A 16527-nucleotide genomic window follows, 5' to 3' on the forward strand; every position below is an offset into this window, starting at 1 on the left:
TTATTTCTCTCTCCACCGATGCTGCCCGACCTGCTGACTATTCCCAGCATTTTCTGTTTTTATAATCTATCCAGCACACCGGTAAAACCCTGCTCTTCTTCCAAATGTGCCGTGGGATCTTTTACATCCACCTGAGAGAGCAGACAGGGCCTCGGTTTAACGTCTCATCCGAAAGATGGCACCTCCGACAGTGCGGCACTCCCTCAGCACTGCGCTGGGAGTGTCAGCCTGGACTTTGTGCTCAAGTCCCTGGAGGCCTCTATGAATTGCTAGCAATGAGAAGAGTGGGCAATTGTGTTTTTATTCCAGCATTTGCAGTTGCTTGCTTTTTAGAAGCACAGTGTGTTGGAGTGGAGAGACTACATTTGCTGTTCATTGACTGGGGGAATAGATGGAGTGCTGCTGGCGACGCGCATGCGCCCGGGGGGGCGGGCATGTAGCAAAGAGTGGGACTGTCACGTGAGCGGCGGGTCACGTGAGACGCTGGAGCCTGGGTGTGTTGTTCAGCAATGGTGCTGGGCAGGGCGCTGCACTTTGTGTTCAAGGTGGGAGACCGCGGCCGCACCGCCAGCTTCTACAGGGACATTCTGGGCATGACTGTGAGTTTGGTCTTTCTCAGTCCTCTTGCTGTAAAGCTGGAGCTGTCACCAGCAGCACTCTCTGTGCAGCCTGCCCCTGTGTTCACCAACCCAGGGTGTTGGGCAAGTGCATCAGCTGGTAAACTCGCCTCTTTCAGCCTTGTTCCAATTGTGAAAATAGTGCTTTAAAAATGCATGGTTATAACTCCAGCCTCTTGTACAGAAACAGTGCAAAAAATAGGCGCTCTACTTTTGCAAGAGAGTTTTAGGGTGTGTAAGGCCTAACCTTGTGTTTCGGGTAAGTGATTTGTTACCACTCCGATCCGTTCAGAAACTGCATTTTCACGGCCTTCGGAAGTTTCACGCTAAATTTCAATTCGCATCTGGTTAAAATAAGTGCCCTGACAAATTGTTGCCCTGCTTATTGATGAATGTCATAAAGTGCCTGATACATTTCGCTATACTCTGCAGTTTGTGCAACAACGTAACTGTCTAATTACAGTGTGTACAGCAATGTAGCACACTTCTTGCGACTTGTAGAGTAAATACAGTCTACCTTTAATCAACACTTCCCCAGCTGGATGTTGCATGACTTTATGCCTTTTCAATGATCCATACGGATGACTGCCCCAAGCGCTGAGCCCCAGTCCCAGTGCCCAGTCACCAGCCTGTGCCCCCTCCCCAGTCACCAGCCCCCCAGTGTCCTGCCCCTGCCTGCAGGGGTACCAATTACACATGCCCCCCCCCCATTCATTTTTTAATGGAGCACAACTAATCATCATCATAGGCAGTCCCTCAAAATCGAGGAAGACTTGCTTCCATTCTAAAAGTGAGTTCTCGGGTGGCTGAACAGTCCAATACGGGAATTGCAGTCTCTGTCACAGGTGAGGCAGACAGTGGTTGAAGGAAAAGGCGGGTAGGGAGTCTGATTTGCCGCACGCTCCTTCGCTCGGCGAAGAGACTAGAGGTGCTCGGCGCCCTCCCGGTTGCACTTCCTCCACTTAGGCTGGTCTTTGGCCAGGGACTCCCAGGTGTCGTTGGGGATGTTCACTTTATCAAGGAGGCTTTGAGGGTGTCCTTGAAACGTTTCCTCTGCCCACCTGGGGCTCGCTTGCCGTGTGGGAGTTCCGAGTAGAGCGCTTGCTTTGGGAGTCTCGTGTCTGGCATGCGGACAATGTGGCCCGCCCAACGGAGCTGGTTGAGTGTGGTCAGTGCTTCGATGCTGGGGATGTTGGCCTGATGATGGATGCTAACGTTGGTACGTCTCTACTCCCAGGGGATTTGCAGGTTCTTGTGGAGACATGATTGGTGGTATTCCTCCAGCGATTTGAGGTGTCTACTGTATATGGTCCATGTCTCTGAGCCATACATAGAATCATAGAAATTTACAGCGTGGAAGGAGGCCATTTCGGCCATTGAGTCCGTGCTGGCCGACAAAGAACTATCCAGCCTAATCCCACTTTCTAGCTCTGGGTCCGTAGCCCTGTAGATTACAGCACTTCAAGTGCATATCCACGCAATTTTTAAATGTTAACATAAAAAGTACTTTTCAACCAAACAAAAGGAAACATAAAACTAAATCATGACATTGTTGTCCAGACCTATTCCTTGCTGTGCCCACTGGTCTCAGAATGTGAGCAACTCCATCTGGCTGGTGCTGAACCTGACCAGTTGCGTTCCTCATCTATCATTCCCCATCGCACGTGGACCATAGTACAGGACTCCATTTCAGTTCCTAAGTACCCATCCAAGCCGAAGAAGCCCGAGATAGATGTAAAATATCCCATAGCACTATTTTGAAGAAGAGCAGGGGAGTTCTCCCCAGTGTCCTGGGGCCAATATTTATCCCTCAATCAACATAACAGAACACAGTTTATCTGGTCATTATCACATTTCTGTTTGTCGGAGCTTGTTGTGCAGAAATTGGTTGCCGAGTTTCCCACATTACAACAGTGACTACACTCCAAAAAATATTTCATCGGCTGCAGAGCACTTTGAGACGTCCGTTGGTCATGAAAGGCGCTCTAGAAATGCAAGTCTTTGTCTCCATTTTCTGCTGAGTTAGCTGATCTTAGTAGGGCAGTGTTTTACATAAGAAATAGGAACAGGAGTAGGCCATACAGCCCCTCCAACCTGCTCCGCCATTCAATAAGATCATGGCTGATCTGATCATGGACTCAGCTCCACTTCCCCGCCCGCTCCCCATAACCCCTTATCTCCTTATCGTTTAAGAAACTGTCTATTTCTGTCTTAAATTTATTCAATGTCCCAGCTTCCACAGCTCTCTGAGGCAGTGAATTCCACAGATTTACAACCCTCTGAGAGAAGAAATTTCTCCTCATCTCAGTTTTAAATGGGCGGCCCCTTACTCTAAGATCGTGCCCTCAACGATCATGGCTGATCCGATCATGGACTCGGGTCCACTTCCCTGCCCTGCCCTGCGTTGACCTCTGTGCTCTTTGATTAACGAGACACAATAGCGGGCAGAGTTCCTCCCCTAATGGCTGTCAGCGACCCCTGCAGATAACAGCAGGCTGAACCCTGACCTCGCCACAGTCAAATAACATGCCGACACTTGGCTATCAAAGCTGGCACAACAAATAACGGCTACTTGTACGACATGTCGCAGGATACCCAGTGCTTGGAGATCATATTCTCGTGCGGAATCAGCGTGTGTAGTGAAGGGAATGATGAATGAGGCCGGATGGGGTGAAGAACACATGGACTGGTTTTGACGTTTTCATGTTGGGTGTTTGCGCAGGTGCTGAGACACGAGGAGTTTGAAGAAGGCTGCAAGGCCAGCTGCAACGGGTGTGTAGAGCCTTTTATTTATTGTTTGTGGGGGCAAGGGTTGACGGACACAAAGACATAGCCATTTTCACTTCATTTCCAATGACTGTTAAGCTTCCATTATTACCCGGGCCAGCACAAGGTTGTGCCCCCAAGAGTGTTTTATCAACCCAATGTTCAATGAATTCTCTGCTGGTAATGGGTCCAATGTAATCTCCTGTAACTGCTCAGGTTGGGAGGCGTGTGTGGGGGGGTGGATGGGAAAGATCTCCGTTTTTAGTGAAACTGAAAGCACAATCTTTATATTTGCAATTGCGCTGCAGGTAATGAACCGGGGAAGGTTACCACTGTCCCCACCCAAAGCAAGTTGGAACATAAGAAATAGGAGCAGGAGTAGGCCATTTGGCCCCTCGAGCCTGCTCTGCCATTCAGTAATATCTTCGACCTCAACTCCACTTTCCTGCCTATTCCCCATAACCCTTGAGTCCCCTGTAGTTCAAAAATCTGTCTATCTCCACCTTAAATACATTCAATGACCCAGCCTCCACAGCTCTCTGGGGCAGAGAATTCCACAGATTTACGACCCTCTGAGAGAAGAAATTCCTCCTCATCTCCGTTTTAAATGGGCGACCCCTTATTCTGAAACTGTGCCCCCTAGTTCTAGATTCCCCCACGAGGGGAAGCATCCTCTCTGCATCTACCCTGTCCAGCCCCCTTAGATCTTACACGTTTCAATAAGATCACCTCTCATTCGTCTAAACTCCACCATGGTGAGGTGGAGGTGGCCAATTGCTTTTCCGAATCCAGGTAGGAAAGATGGAGATGAATTGCCCTGGGATACCTTCAGCGCTAGCTTGGCAGGGGCACAGGAGCTAGTTCCCCGCGTGCCCCGGCCTGGGTGGAGCCCTGAATTGATGGTGTGGGATAGGGAGGCAAAAAATAGAAGCATCTTCTACCTCGCCCTTCGCAAGCATGGTCTTGGGACCCATCCAGGTTAGCGGCACTCTACTCGCACTGCCTGGAAGCATAACATCAACTAAAAGGGCTGCACTGAGAATCCGGAGTCCTCCTGTCTCTGAATGATGCAGGTGGCTTCGGTGCTGCGGGTTTAATGGTGATGCAAATTTAAGCGTTAGCTTGACTCGGTGGGTAGCGCTCTTTGCCTCCTAGTCCCAGTTCGAGCCCCACGCCAGGCACTGGAGCACTGAGGGAGTGCCGCACTGTCGGAGGTGCCGTCTTTCGGGACGAAACGCTCACCTGACCGTTTCTGCGGAGGTCGAAAGTTCCCCGCAGCATCCTCCGAGGAAGAGTAGAGGGGAGTTCTCGTCCTGGCCGACACAAGTCCTTCAGCCGACGCCAACAAGAGCAGATTACCCGGCCGTTTAACCGCGTCTGTGGGATCTTGCTGTGCGCACATCGGGCTGCTGCATTTCCCGACCTAACCGCAGTGACAGCGCCTCAAAAAAAAAAAAATGGGTTTGTCGCAGGGCTCTGTGGCGACATCCTGAGGGTGTGAACACGTTTGCTCTTCTGAATTCTTTCTAACTTGCGTTGCAGCCCGTACGATGGCAGATGGAGTAAAACCATGGTAGGGTTTGGCTCCGAGGACAGTCACTTTGTGACAGAACTGACGTATAATTATGGAGTGGGTGACTATCGCTTGGGGAATGACTTCTTGGTGAGTGCTTTATTGCTTTAACCTTGCATTGTTTTTCTGCCTTTCTTTATCGGCCTGGGGTTGGCAGGGTTGGGGGTGGGTGGGGTAGATTTCTGTTAGGTAAGGGACTCAGAGTATGGAGCAAAGGCGGGTAAATGGAGTTGGGGTACAGAGAAGCTACGATCGCTTTGAATGGTGTCACAGGCTCGAGGGGCCGAATGGCCCGCTCCTGTTCCCATGTTGCTAACATGAAGGATTAGAAAGCTTGCATCGTTCCTACTGGATTTGGGTATAGGAGCAGAGAGGTCTTACTGCAGTTGGACAGGGCCTTGGTGTGGTCACACTTGGAATATTGTGTTCAGTTTTGGTCTCTTAATCTGAGGAAGGACATTCTTGCTATTGAGGGAATGCAGCGAAGGTTCACCCAGACTGATTCCCGGGATGGCAGGACTGACATATGAAGAAAGACTGGATCGACTAGGCTTATATTCACTGGAATTTAGAAGAATGAGAGGGGATCTCATTGAAACATATAGAATTCTGACGGGACAGGACAGGTTAGATGCAGGAAGAATGTTCCTGATGTTGGGGAAGTCCAGAACCAGGGGTCACAGTCTAAGGATAAGGGGTAAGCCATTTAGGACTGAGATGAGGAGAAATTTCTTCACCCAGAGAGTTGTGAACCTGTGGAATTCTCTACCACAGAAGGTTGTTGAGGCCAATTCACTAAATATATTCAAAAGGGAGTTAGATGTGGCCCTTACGGCTAAAGGGATCAAGCGGTATGGAGAGAAAGCAGGAAAGGGGTACTGAGGTTGCATGATCAGCCATGAACTTATTGAATGGTGGTGCAGGCTCGAAGGGCCGAATGGCCTACTCCTGCACCTATTTTCTATGTTTCTATGTTTTCTATGTTACTGAGTACCTGTAATGTATTTTCTTCATGCTTTCTTTGCTTAAGAATTCATAGCAACACATTGTTGTTAAGAACTAGTTGGTTTATTAACAAAGGTTTAACAATCACACTACACATTACCAATTCACCCACTAGGCTCACAGCTGCATACCTCATTGCGGATGACCTGGACCCAACTGGCTGGGGTTTTATTGAGTCTTGTGAACATCACGTGACTGGCTTATTGAGTCTTGTGAACATTACCAATGATGTCTCCGCAAGATCCTGCAAATCCCCTGGGAAGACAGGCGCACCAACATCAGTGTCCTCGTCCAGGCTAACATCCCCAGCATTGAAGCACTGACCACACTCGATCAGCTTCGCTGGGCAGGCCACATAGTTTGCACACGAGACTCCCAAAGCAAATGCTTTCTATGGAACTCCTTCACGGCAAATGAGCCAAAGGTGGGCAGCGGAAGTGTTACAAGGACACCCTCAAAGCCTCTCTGATAAAGTGCAACATCACCACTGACACCTGGGAGACCCTGGCCAAAGACCGCTCTGAGTGGAGAAAGTGCATCCGGGAGGGCGTTGAGCTCTTCGAATCTCAACGGCGAGAGCGTGAAGAGGTCAAGCGCAGGCGGCGGAAGGAGCATGCGGCAAACCAGCCCCACCCACCCCTTCTCTCGCCGAATGTCTGTCCCATCTGTGACAGAATCTGTGGCTCTCGTATTGGATTGTTCACCAACAAAGAACTCACTTCAGGAGTGGAAACAAGTCTTCCTTGATTCCGAGGGACTGCCTATGATGATGATGGCTAAGCCATTCACAATGCAACAGCTCTACAACTATTTTGGATAGAACTTTTAAATCAAGTACCCCCTTTTAGTTAGGGCACTAGAACCCACAAATTTCCATATTAACTGGAAACTTTACCAAATTAAATTCAAATTCTGTTCCCGGGGTGATGATGCACTCCAGTCTCTCCGGTGCCCACCTCTCACGGAAGGCCGCAAGCGTACCGGTGGACACCCTGGCTCGGGTATAACCGCGGAAGAGAGGCAGGCAGTCGGGCTGAACGACTGACCGCTGTCTGGATCGGTTCGTGGCCACCTTGGCCGTGCCCAGGAGCAGTCCTACGAGGAGGCCTTCCGACCTGCCCGCTCCCCTCCGCACAGGATGCCTAAAGATCAGGAGTGTGGGACTGAAGTGCAACCAGAATTTGGGGAACAGCCCCTTTAAATTTTGGAAGAGTGGCTGCAACCTCGTACATTCAGCGTAAATATGGAACACGGACTCTTCTAGACCGCAGAAATTGCAGGCAGCCTGGGAGTCGGTGAACCGGCTTAAAAACCTATTGCACGGGACTGCTCCGAGCACCACCCTCCAGGCCAAGTCCCCAATAAATAGTGGGAGGACTCCCGCATAGAGAGCACTCCATCGGGGACTCCCGCCTCCTCCGGACGGCAAGATGGTGCGCCACGGCGTGTCCGGATGCCAGACGAGGATGGTAAAGTGGAGTGCGCAAGAGCAGCCCGTACAGGAATCTCCTCCGCGCGGGACTGAAAGGCACGGAGGGGATTTCCCGGAGGCGGCTCAAGTTGTGAGGCGCTGGCTCCCGAGGGAGGTTTCGGGGCTTGGCGCCGATGAGGAATTCTGTCCGGAGAGGGGTCAGTTCGGGCAGGATCGCCCCACGAGCGTGAGCTTCGACACACCAAACGGAGTCAGGGCCCAGTGCTGTTTTTAGCGACTCGATGGCATTGGCCGCGCGCCAGACGTCGGCCCAAGACACCTGCAGTTCTACAAACCTGTGAGCATACACTTGGGTGCAGGCATAAGAGCGTCCTAAATCTAATCTGCAGCGTGGTGGAAATGTTAAATCATTTTCCTTTTGGGCAGGGGATCACCCTTCAGTCGAGCGAGGCAGTCAGCAAGGCCAAGAAACGGGGCTGGGCGCTGACTAAAACTCAGGACGGGGTGTTTATAACCGAGGCCCCCGGAGGATACAAGTTTGTTCTGGTGGACAAGGAACAGCCACAGACAGGTTTGTGTACTGATGGGTGGGGGGAGGGGGGGTTGGGGAGGGTTTGGGGGGGGTGAGGTGGGGGAGGGTTGGGGGAGGGTTTGGGGGGGGGTGGGGGAGGGTTTTGGGGGGGGGTGGGTGCGGGGGGGGGATGGGGGAAGGTTTGGGGGGGTGGGTTGGGGGGTGGGGTTGGGGGAGTGGGTGGCTGCGGGGTGGGGGGGGTGGGGTGGCTGCGGAGGGGGGGGTGGGGTGGGGGTGGGTGGCTGCGGGGGGGGTGGGGGTGGGTGGCTGCGGAGGGGGGGAGGGTTTGGGGGGGTGGGGTGGGTTGGAGGAAGGTGGGGTGGGTGGGGGAGGGTTTGGTGTGGGTGGGGGAGGGTTTGGTGTGGGTGGGGGAGGGTTTGGTGTGGGTGGGGGAGGGTTTGGTGTGGGTGGGGGAGGGTTTGGGGGGAGTGGGTGGCTGCGGGAGGAAGGTTGGGTGGGTGGGGGAGGGTTTGGTGTGGGTGGGGGAGGGTTTGGGGGGTGGGTTGGGTGGCTGCGGGGGGGTGGGGTGGGGGTGGGTGGGTGCGGGGGGGGTGGGGGAGGGTTTGGGGGGGTGGGGTGGGTTGGAGGAAGGTGGGGTGGGTTGGAGGAAGGTTGGGGGGGTGGGGGTGGGGGTGTGGGAGGGTTTGGTGGGGGAGGGTTTGGGGGGGGTGGGGGGGGTGCGTGGCAGGGGGGGTGGGTGGGGGCGCAGGGCGGGGGGGTTGGCTTGCATTAACCTGTGTGTCTCAGGCGCCCATTACACCCCTTGGGAAAGGTTCAGCATTGGGCATTGGATCACAGCACATGAAGTCTGAGTGACCAATGGAGCAATGGGAACTGTCGTATTGGATTCTTTTGTTGCTCAAATGATTCTTAAAGGCCTTGTTGCTTGTGCAGATCCTGTGCAGAAGGTAACCTTGGCAGTGTCGGACCTCCAGCGCTCAATCCATTACTGGTCCAACTTGCTTGGGATGAAAGTCTATGAGAAGAACGATGCTAAGAAGCTGGCCCTGCTAGGATACGCAGATGACCAGGTGAGCTGTCACCAACCCCCATCTAAAAGTTAGTGTGCAGGTACAGCAAGTGATCAGGAAGGCAAATGGAATGTTGGCCTTTATTGCAAGGGGGATAGAGTATAAAAGCAGAGAAGTCCTGCTACAACTGTACAGGGTATTGGTGAGACCACACCTGGAGTACTGCGTACAGTTTTGGTCTCTGTATTTAAGGAAGGATATACTTGCATTGGAGGCAGTTCAGAGAATGTTCACTCGGTTGATTCTGGAGATGAGGGGGTTGACTTATGAGAAAAGGTTGAGTAGGTTGGGCCTATACACATTGAAGTTCAGAAGAATGAGAGGTCATCTTGTCAAAACTGAGGGGGCTCGACAAGGTGGACACAGGGGATGTTTCCCCTCGTGAAGGAATCTAGAATTGGGGGCATAGTTTCAGAATAAGGGGCCGTCCATTTAAAACTGAAATGAGGAGGAATTTCTTCTCCGAGGGTTGTGGATCTGTGGAATTCTCTACCCCAGAGAGCTGTGGAGGCTGGGTCATTGAATATATTTAAGGTGGAGATAGACAGATTTTTGAACCACAGGGGAGTGAAGGGTTATGGGGAGCGGGCAGGGAAGTGGAGTTGAGGCCAAGATCAGATCAGCCATGATCTTATTGAATGGCGGAGCAGGCTCGAGGGGCCAAATGGCCGACTCCTGCTCCTATTTCTTATGTTATGTATCCGTCACTACAGCCAAGTCGAGGGTGGGGAAGTAGACGGAGAATGTGAAATGGATGCAGATTCATACCATTGTACCCTTTGATTAGATATCGCCCTCTGAAATTGGCCTTTGTCATTGAAATCTTGACCAGCCAGTCGGCAGATGCCACAAAACACACATTTGACGTGTCATTGGTGGATTGTTAGCCTTCCGTTTCCTATTCCTGCACTCCAGATTGATGTGCAGTCCCGTGCGTTGTCAGTATAATCATCTTGGCCCCAAATTAGATTGGACTCTGTGACCCTGTTAGCACCTCAACTGTTAACTTAACTTGGGCTTTCAACATTCACTGGTCAACCCAGGTACAAGAGCAATAAAAACAGACAATGCTGGACATACTCAACAGGTCAGGCAATATCTGCGGAGAGAGAAACAGAGCTAACGTTTCAGGTCGATGACCTTTCGTCGGAACTGGAAAAAATTCGAGGTGGAACAGATTTTAGGCAAGTGCGGGGGCAGAGGAAAGAACAAAAGGGAAGCTCTGTGATGAGGTGGAAGGCAGGAGAGATTAAACGACAAACATTTTACCTCATAACCTCTGCCCCCATTGTTTCAGATGGCCGCTGGTGGTGATTCTGCCATTCCCATTTACACCTCCTCTAGACCCAGCTTTTGTGTCTTTACTTGACCCATTACCATCTCCTTTTGCTTTGCGCAACCGTCCCTTTTGTCATTTAGTCCCAATGACCGAAATGGCAGCATCTGGGTCCATAATCTTTGGTGCCATAGATTTCCTGGCCTTGATTTTAACTCGCCCTCAGTGGGAATGGTGCATGGGAGGGGTTAACGTTTTAAATTCTACTTTCGCGGTACCAACCTGCCCTCTTCCCGGCCACTTCATTTTTTTGCTGCCCCAAAATCGGGCCGTTGACCAGACTCCCGCAAAAGGCAGGGAGGTGGGCGGGGCCTCGTTAATATTCAAAAGTGGCGCCGCCCAATGACATCATTGGCGCCGCGATGTTGAATGAACTGAGCGTCGGGGGGGGAGTCCCGTGTGGTCAAGTGCCCGGGGACCGTCACTCTGTCCAGCGGGGGGTGGGGGGGGGGGGCTGGTGGAGGGAGTCTGAGATGCTGAGAGAATGTTTTCCCCCCCGGGCTGGAGAGTCGAGAACTATTGGTCACAGTCTCGGGACAAGAGGTCGGCCATTTAGGAGAGGAGGAGAAATTTCTTCACTCAGCGGGTTGTGAATCTTGGGAATTCTCTGCCCCAGAGAGCTGTGGAGGCTGAATCTCTGAATATATTCCAGGCTGAGATCGATAGATTATTAGACTCTCGGGGAATCGAGAGATGTGGCGATCGGGCGGGAAAGTGGAGTTCAGGTCGAAGATCAGCCGTAATCTTATTGAATGGCGGAGCAGGCTCGAGGGGCCGAATGGCCTACTCCTGGTCCTGATTCTTATGTAACATTGCCGACAAATTATCCACTGACCCCGGGCTCTATTTGTGATTTATCTTGCTCCATGTTGCAGTGCAAGTTGGAACTGCAGGATATCGGGTGCCCTGTCGATCACGGCACAGCTTACGGAAGAATCGCTTTCTCTTGTCCAACAGAGCAGGTAATCTCGGGGTGGGGGGGGGGGTAAATGGAGAATTTTGCAGCGGGTGGGGGGAAGGGAATATATCCATTGCAATTCACACTTCCTTAAAGGGGCAGGAGCCATCTTGATAATTTTTTTGAGGAAGTTGGGAAGGTGCCATTTTTGGGGGGGGGGCGGGTGGGGGGGGGGGTGCGTGCGTGCGTGGAGGAGAGACCAGAAGAAGAGAACCAGACGAGCTCTGCCATTTTAATCATGCTTTGCATAAAAGTGATGATGATTTATGTCAATGCGATCTGAGGAAAATATACTCTATGGCCTGGTCATCTGGCGGATTTGGGTAAGGAAAATTGCCACTTCCCCAACCTCTTCCCATTTTCTCCAAAATTGGATTTATATAGCACCTTTAAGGTTGAAAAACGTGCTGGGGGTGGGGTGGGGGGCGGGGGGGGGTAGGGTTGCTGTGGACGATGGATACTGACCTAAAGAAGGATGATGCTAGGAGGGATGACCAAAAGCTTGGTCAACCAGATGGAGTTTGAAGAAGGGCCTTAAAGAGGAGAGTGAGGTGGGCTGGTGGTGGGGTTTAGGGAGGTCTGCCATGAAATCATTGAATGGTGGAGCAAGCTCGAGGGGCTGAATGGCCGCCTCCTGTTCCTGTGCTCCTAATTCCAGAGCATGGGGCTGCCGATATGTGGGCCGGCGCATGCGAGCGATATTAAAATGAGGGAACCACGCCCCTGGCCAAGTAGTCCTGTTTGAACACTGGGCGCCAGGGTGGCTCATTAGCCCCCGATGTGAACCATTCAGAGGTCGACAGAGAGAGTCCTGGAGTCTCTCCCCTCCCTACGGGGCGGGTGAAATCGCTCCGGGGCGTGCCTCGAGAAATTTTTTTAAAAACCGTAACTTTTTTTTTCAGGCAGTTTGGACACCTTGCCTCCTTCCTAAGGCCCTGCCTCTCCGCGGTCCCCCCCGCAGTGAGGCTTCAGGTCGGCCTCACTCCCGTCCATCTCTACCTCGCAGATGACCCTGGAGTCAAAAGGTCAACTGGGGTCCGGCGGGTGTGGGGTGGGGGGGGGGGGGGCATCTGGGTGCCGGGCCGAAGCCCCGCGATGCCCCTCTGTCAGAATATCCAAGTCTTGCCCGGCTATACGGGGGCTGAGGGGGGGGGGTAAAGTCCTGCTTTGTTGCGATCGTTGTTTCTCAACTCATCCAGCGTCCACTTAACACACTTTTTTTTTTTAATATGTTGCATTCTAAAAACTCAGCAACTCCTCCTCTGACTGAAGTTTGTCTCGGGTCTAAGAATTGTTGCATGTTTGATAAGTTGCCAGGTATCGAGACCCAGATGAAGAAGGAGAATCAGAAGATCCTGACTCCGTTGGTGAGTCTGGACACTCCAGGCAAGGCGGCGGTGGAGGTCGTGATCCTGGCCGACCCGGTGAGTTCCGTCAGTTCATTACCGGGATAACGGCCTAAAGATTTCCCTTTGCCAAGGTCTCGATGGCAGGAATCTACTACCAGCGCATAAATCTAGGCTGACACTCCCAGTGCAGTGCTGAGGGAGCACTGCACTGTCTGAGGTGCCGTCTTTCGGATGAGACGTTAAACCGAGGCCCCGTCTGCTCTCTCGGGTGGGTGTAAAAGATCCCAGGCCACTATTTCGAAGAAGAGCAGGGGAGCTATCCCCGGTGTCCTGGGGCCAATATTTATCCCTCAATCAACAGAACAAAAAAACTGATTATCTGATCATTATCCCATTGCTGTTTGTGGGAGCTTGCTGTGCGCAAATTGGCTGCCGCGTTTCCCACATTACAACAGCGACCACACTCTAAAAGTACTTCATTGGCTGTAAAGCGCTTTGGGACATCCTGAGGTTGTGAAAGGCGCTATATTAATGCAAGATTTTCTTTTCTTTTATGTTCTTTCACCCTTCCCCTCCAATAGAAGAATGAGTTTTCTTTAAATAGTTCTGATGCTTTGAGAGAGCTGTGTTTAGTACTCCCCGGGGGGTGAGAGATGTTTCGTGTTGGGTACAGATTCTGTGTACTAGAACTCTGTCTTGTGCTTGTGTCCATCAGGATGGCCATGAAATCTGCCTTGTGGGCGATGAGGCTTTCCGCGAGCTCTCCAGGGTGGATCCCGATGGCAGCAAACTACTGGAGGACGTGAGTACGCCAGGCGCAAGCCTTCCCTCGCCACAGCGTGAAATCACACCATCGATGAGCACAATCTCCCGATCGAACTGCAGCTCCTTCCATCATCTCATCTTGCAGCAGCATCGAATCTTAAAGCACAGCAGAAGGCCATTCGGCCCATCGTAGACCTGTGCCGGCTGGTTGAAGGAGCTGTCCAGTTAGTCCCACTCCCGCCCAGGTCTTTCCCCACAGACCTGCAAATGTTTCCTTTTCAATAACCTATCCGACTCCCCTCTGAATGTTACTTTATTGAATATGCTTCCACCATCCTTCCAGACAGTGCGTTCCAGATCACAACTTGTCTCTCCAGAGAAAGATGTCCCACAGTGCTTCACAAACAGAGGGAAGGAGCAGACGGGGAATCGGGAGAGGAGGGAATCAGGGGAGGGGGGTGGGGGGTGCTGGGGAGTCGGCTGCGGGGGGGTCGGGAGGGGGGGGTCGGGAGAGGGTGCTGCGGGGGGGTCGGGAAAGGGTGCTGCGGGGGGGGGTCGGGAGAGGGGGCTGCGGGGGGGTCGGGAGAGGGGGCTGCGGGGGGGGTCGGGAGAAGGGGATGCTGGGGGGTCGGGAGAGGGGGGGTCGGAGGGGGTCAGTCGGAGGAGGGTGGGGGGTGAGAGTCGGTAGGGGAGAGTGTCGGGGGGGGGGTGTGGGGAGAAGAGTGTCGGGAGGGGAGGGGGGGGAAGAGTGTCGGGAGGGGAGGGGGGGAAGAGTGTCGGGAGGGGAGGGGGGGAAGAGTGTCGGGAGGGGAGGGGGGGGGAAGAGTGTCGGGAGGGGGGGGGGGGAAGAGAGTCGGGAGGGGGGGTGGGGGGAAGAGTGTCGGGGGGGGGGGGGGGGAAGAGTGTCGGGAGGGATGGGGGGGGAAGAGTGTCGGGAGGGGAGGGGGGGAAGAGTGTCGGGAGGGGAGGGGGGGAAGAGTGTCGGGAGGGGAGGGGGGGGGGAAGAGTGTCGGGAGGGGGGGGGGGGGAAGAGTGTCGGGAGGGATGGGGGGGGGGGAAGAGTGTCGGGAGGGGAGGGGGGGGAAAGAGTGTCGGGAGGGGGGGGGGGAAGAGTGTCGGGAGGGGAGGGGGGGAGAGAGAGTGGGGAGGGGGGGGAGGGGAGGGGAGAGTGTGGGGAGGGGGGGGAGGGGAGAGAGTCGGGAGGGGAGGGGGGGGGAGGGGAGAGAGTCGGGAGGGGAGGGGAGAGAGTCGGGAGGGGAGGGGGGGGAAGAGAGTCGGGAGGGGAGGGGGGGGAAGAGAGTCGGGAGGGGAGGGGGGGGAAGAGAGTCGGGAGGGGAGGGGGGGAAGAGAGTCGGGAGGGGAGGGGGGGGAAGAGAGTCTGGAGGGGAGGGGGGGGGAAGAGAGTCTGGAGGGGAGGGGGGGGGAAGAGAGTCGGGAGGGGGGGGGAAGAGAGTGGGGAGGGGGGGAAGAGAGTCGGGAGGGGAGGGGGGGAAGAGAGTCGGGAGGGGAGGGGGGGAAGAGAGTCGGGAGGGGAGGGGGGGAAGAGAGTCTGGAGGGGAGGGGGGGGAAGAGAGTCTGGAGGGGAGGGGGGGGAAGAGAGTCTGGAGGGGAGGGGGGGGAAGAGAGTCTGGAGGGGAGGGGGGGGAAGAGAGTCGGGAGGGGAGGGGGGGGAAGAGAGTCGGGGGGGGGGGGAAGAGAGTCGGGAGGGGAGGGGGGGGAAGAGAGTCGGGAGGGGAGGGGGGGAAGAGAGTCGGGAGGGGAGGGGGGGGAAAGAGAGTCGGGAGGGGAGTGGGGGGAAGAGAGTCGGGAGGGGAGGGGGGGAAGAGAGTCGGGAGGGGAGGGGGGGAAGAGAGTCGGGAGGGGAGGGGGGGAAGAGAGTCGGGAGGGGAGGGGGGGAAGAGAGTCGGGAGGGGAGGGGGGGGAAGAGAGTCTGGAGGGGAGGGGGGGGAAGAGAGTCTGGAGGGGAGGGGGGGGAAGAGAGTCTGGAGGGGAGGGGGGGGAAGAGAGTCTGGAGGGGAGGGGGGGGAAGAGAGTCGGGAGGGGAGGGGGGGGAAGAGAGTCGGGAGGGGAGGGGGGGAAGAGAGTCGGGAGGGGAGGGGGGGGAAGAGAGTCGGGAGGGGAGGGGGGGAAGAGAGTCGGGAGGGGAGGGGGGGGAAGAGAGTCGGGAGGGGAGGGGGGGGAAGAGAGTCGGGAGGGGAGGGGGGGGAAGAGAGTCGGGAGGGGAGGGGGGGGAAGAGAGTCGGGAGGGGAGGGGGGGAAGAGAGTCGGGAGGGGAGGGGGGGGAAGAGAGTCGGGAGGGGAGGGGGGGGGAAGAGAGTCGGGAGGGGAGGGGGGGGAAAGAGAGTCGGGGGGGGGGGAAAGAGAGTCGGGGGGGGGGGGGAAAGAGAGTCGGGGGGGGGGGAAGAGGGAGGGGAGGGGTTGGGAAGAGAGTCGGGGGGGTGGGGGGAGGGGGGGGAGAGAGTCGGGAGGGGAGGGGGGGGAGAGAGTCAGGAGGGGAGGGGGAGGGAGGGAGAGAGTCGGGATGGGAGGGGGAGGGGGGGGAGAGAGTCGGGAGGGGAGGGGGAGGGGGGGGAAGAGAGTCGGGAGGGGGGGGGGAGAGAGTCGGGGGGGGAGGGGGGGAGGGAGAGAGTCGGGAGGGGGGAGAGGAGGGGGGGTGAGAGTCGGGAGGGGGGTGGGTGAGAGTCGGGAGGGGGGGGTGGGTGAGAGTCGGGGGGGGGGGTGGGTGAGAGTCGGGAGGGGGGGGGTGGGTGAGAGTCGGGAGGGGGGGGGTGAGTGAGAGTCGGGAGGGGGGGGTGGGTGAGAGTCGGGAGGGGGGAGAGGAGGGGGGGTGAGAGTCGGGAGGGGGGTGGGTGAGAGTCTGTTGGGGGGGGGTGGGTGAGAGTCTGTTGGGGGGGGGTGGGTGAGAGTCTGTTGGGGGGGGGTGAGAGTCCTGAGGAGGGGGGGGGGTGAGAGTCGGGGGGGGGGGTGGAGAGTCGGGAGAGGGGAGGGGAGGGGTGGGCGGGGCGAGTCGGGGGGGGGAAGAGAGTCGGGAGAGGTGGGGGGGCGAGTCGGGAGGGGGGGGAGGGTGAGAGGGGGAGGTGGGGGAGAGTCGGGAGGCGGAGTAGGGGAGAGTTGGGAGGGGGAG

General features: G+C 55.5%; 1 protein-coding gene across 3 annotated transcripts in view; it reads left to right on the plus strand.

Annotated features, from left to right (window-relative positions):
• The first annotated feature begins 452 nt into the window (after positions 1–452).
• Positions 453–16527, plus strand: part of glod4 (glyoxalase domain containing 4) — a 19616-nt gene continuing 3541 nt past the window's right edge. The window contains exons 1-8 of one of the 3 annotated variants that reach the window (XM_070856984.1): positions 453–599; positions 3340–3389; positions 4926–5046; positions 7820–7964; positions 8859–8995; positions 11207–11293; positions 12600–12713; positions 13354–13440. In XM_070856984.1, the coding sequence (XP_070713085.1) occupies positions 510–599; positions 3340–3389; positions 4926–5046; positions 7820–7964; positions 8859–8995; positions 11207–11293; positions 12600–12713; positions 13354–13440 (831 nt within the window). In that variant the 5' untranslated portion in view covers positions 453–509. The remainder of the gene's footprint in view (positions 600–3339; positions 3390–4925; positions 5047–7819; positions 7965–8858; positions 8996–11206; positions 11294–12599; positions 12714–13353; positions 13441–16527) is intronic. The other 2 variants (XM_070856985.1, XM_070856986.1) reach the window with 2 other exon arrangements.

Source organism: Pristiophorus japonicus, chromosome 16, assembly GCF_044704955.1.
Source record: "Pristiophorus japonicus isolate sPriJap1 chromosome 16, sPriJap1.hap1, whole genome shotgun sequence".
Classification (NCBI taxonomy): Eukaryota; Metazoa; Chordata; class Chondrichthyes; family Pristiophoridae; genus Pristiophorus; species Pristiophorus japonicus.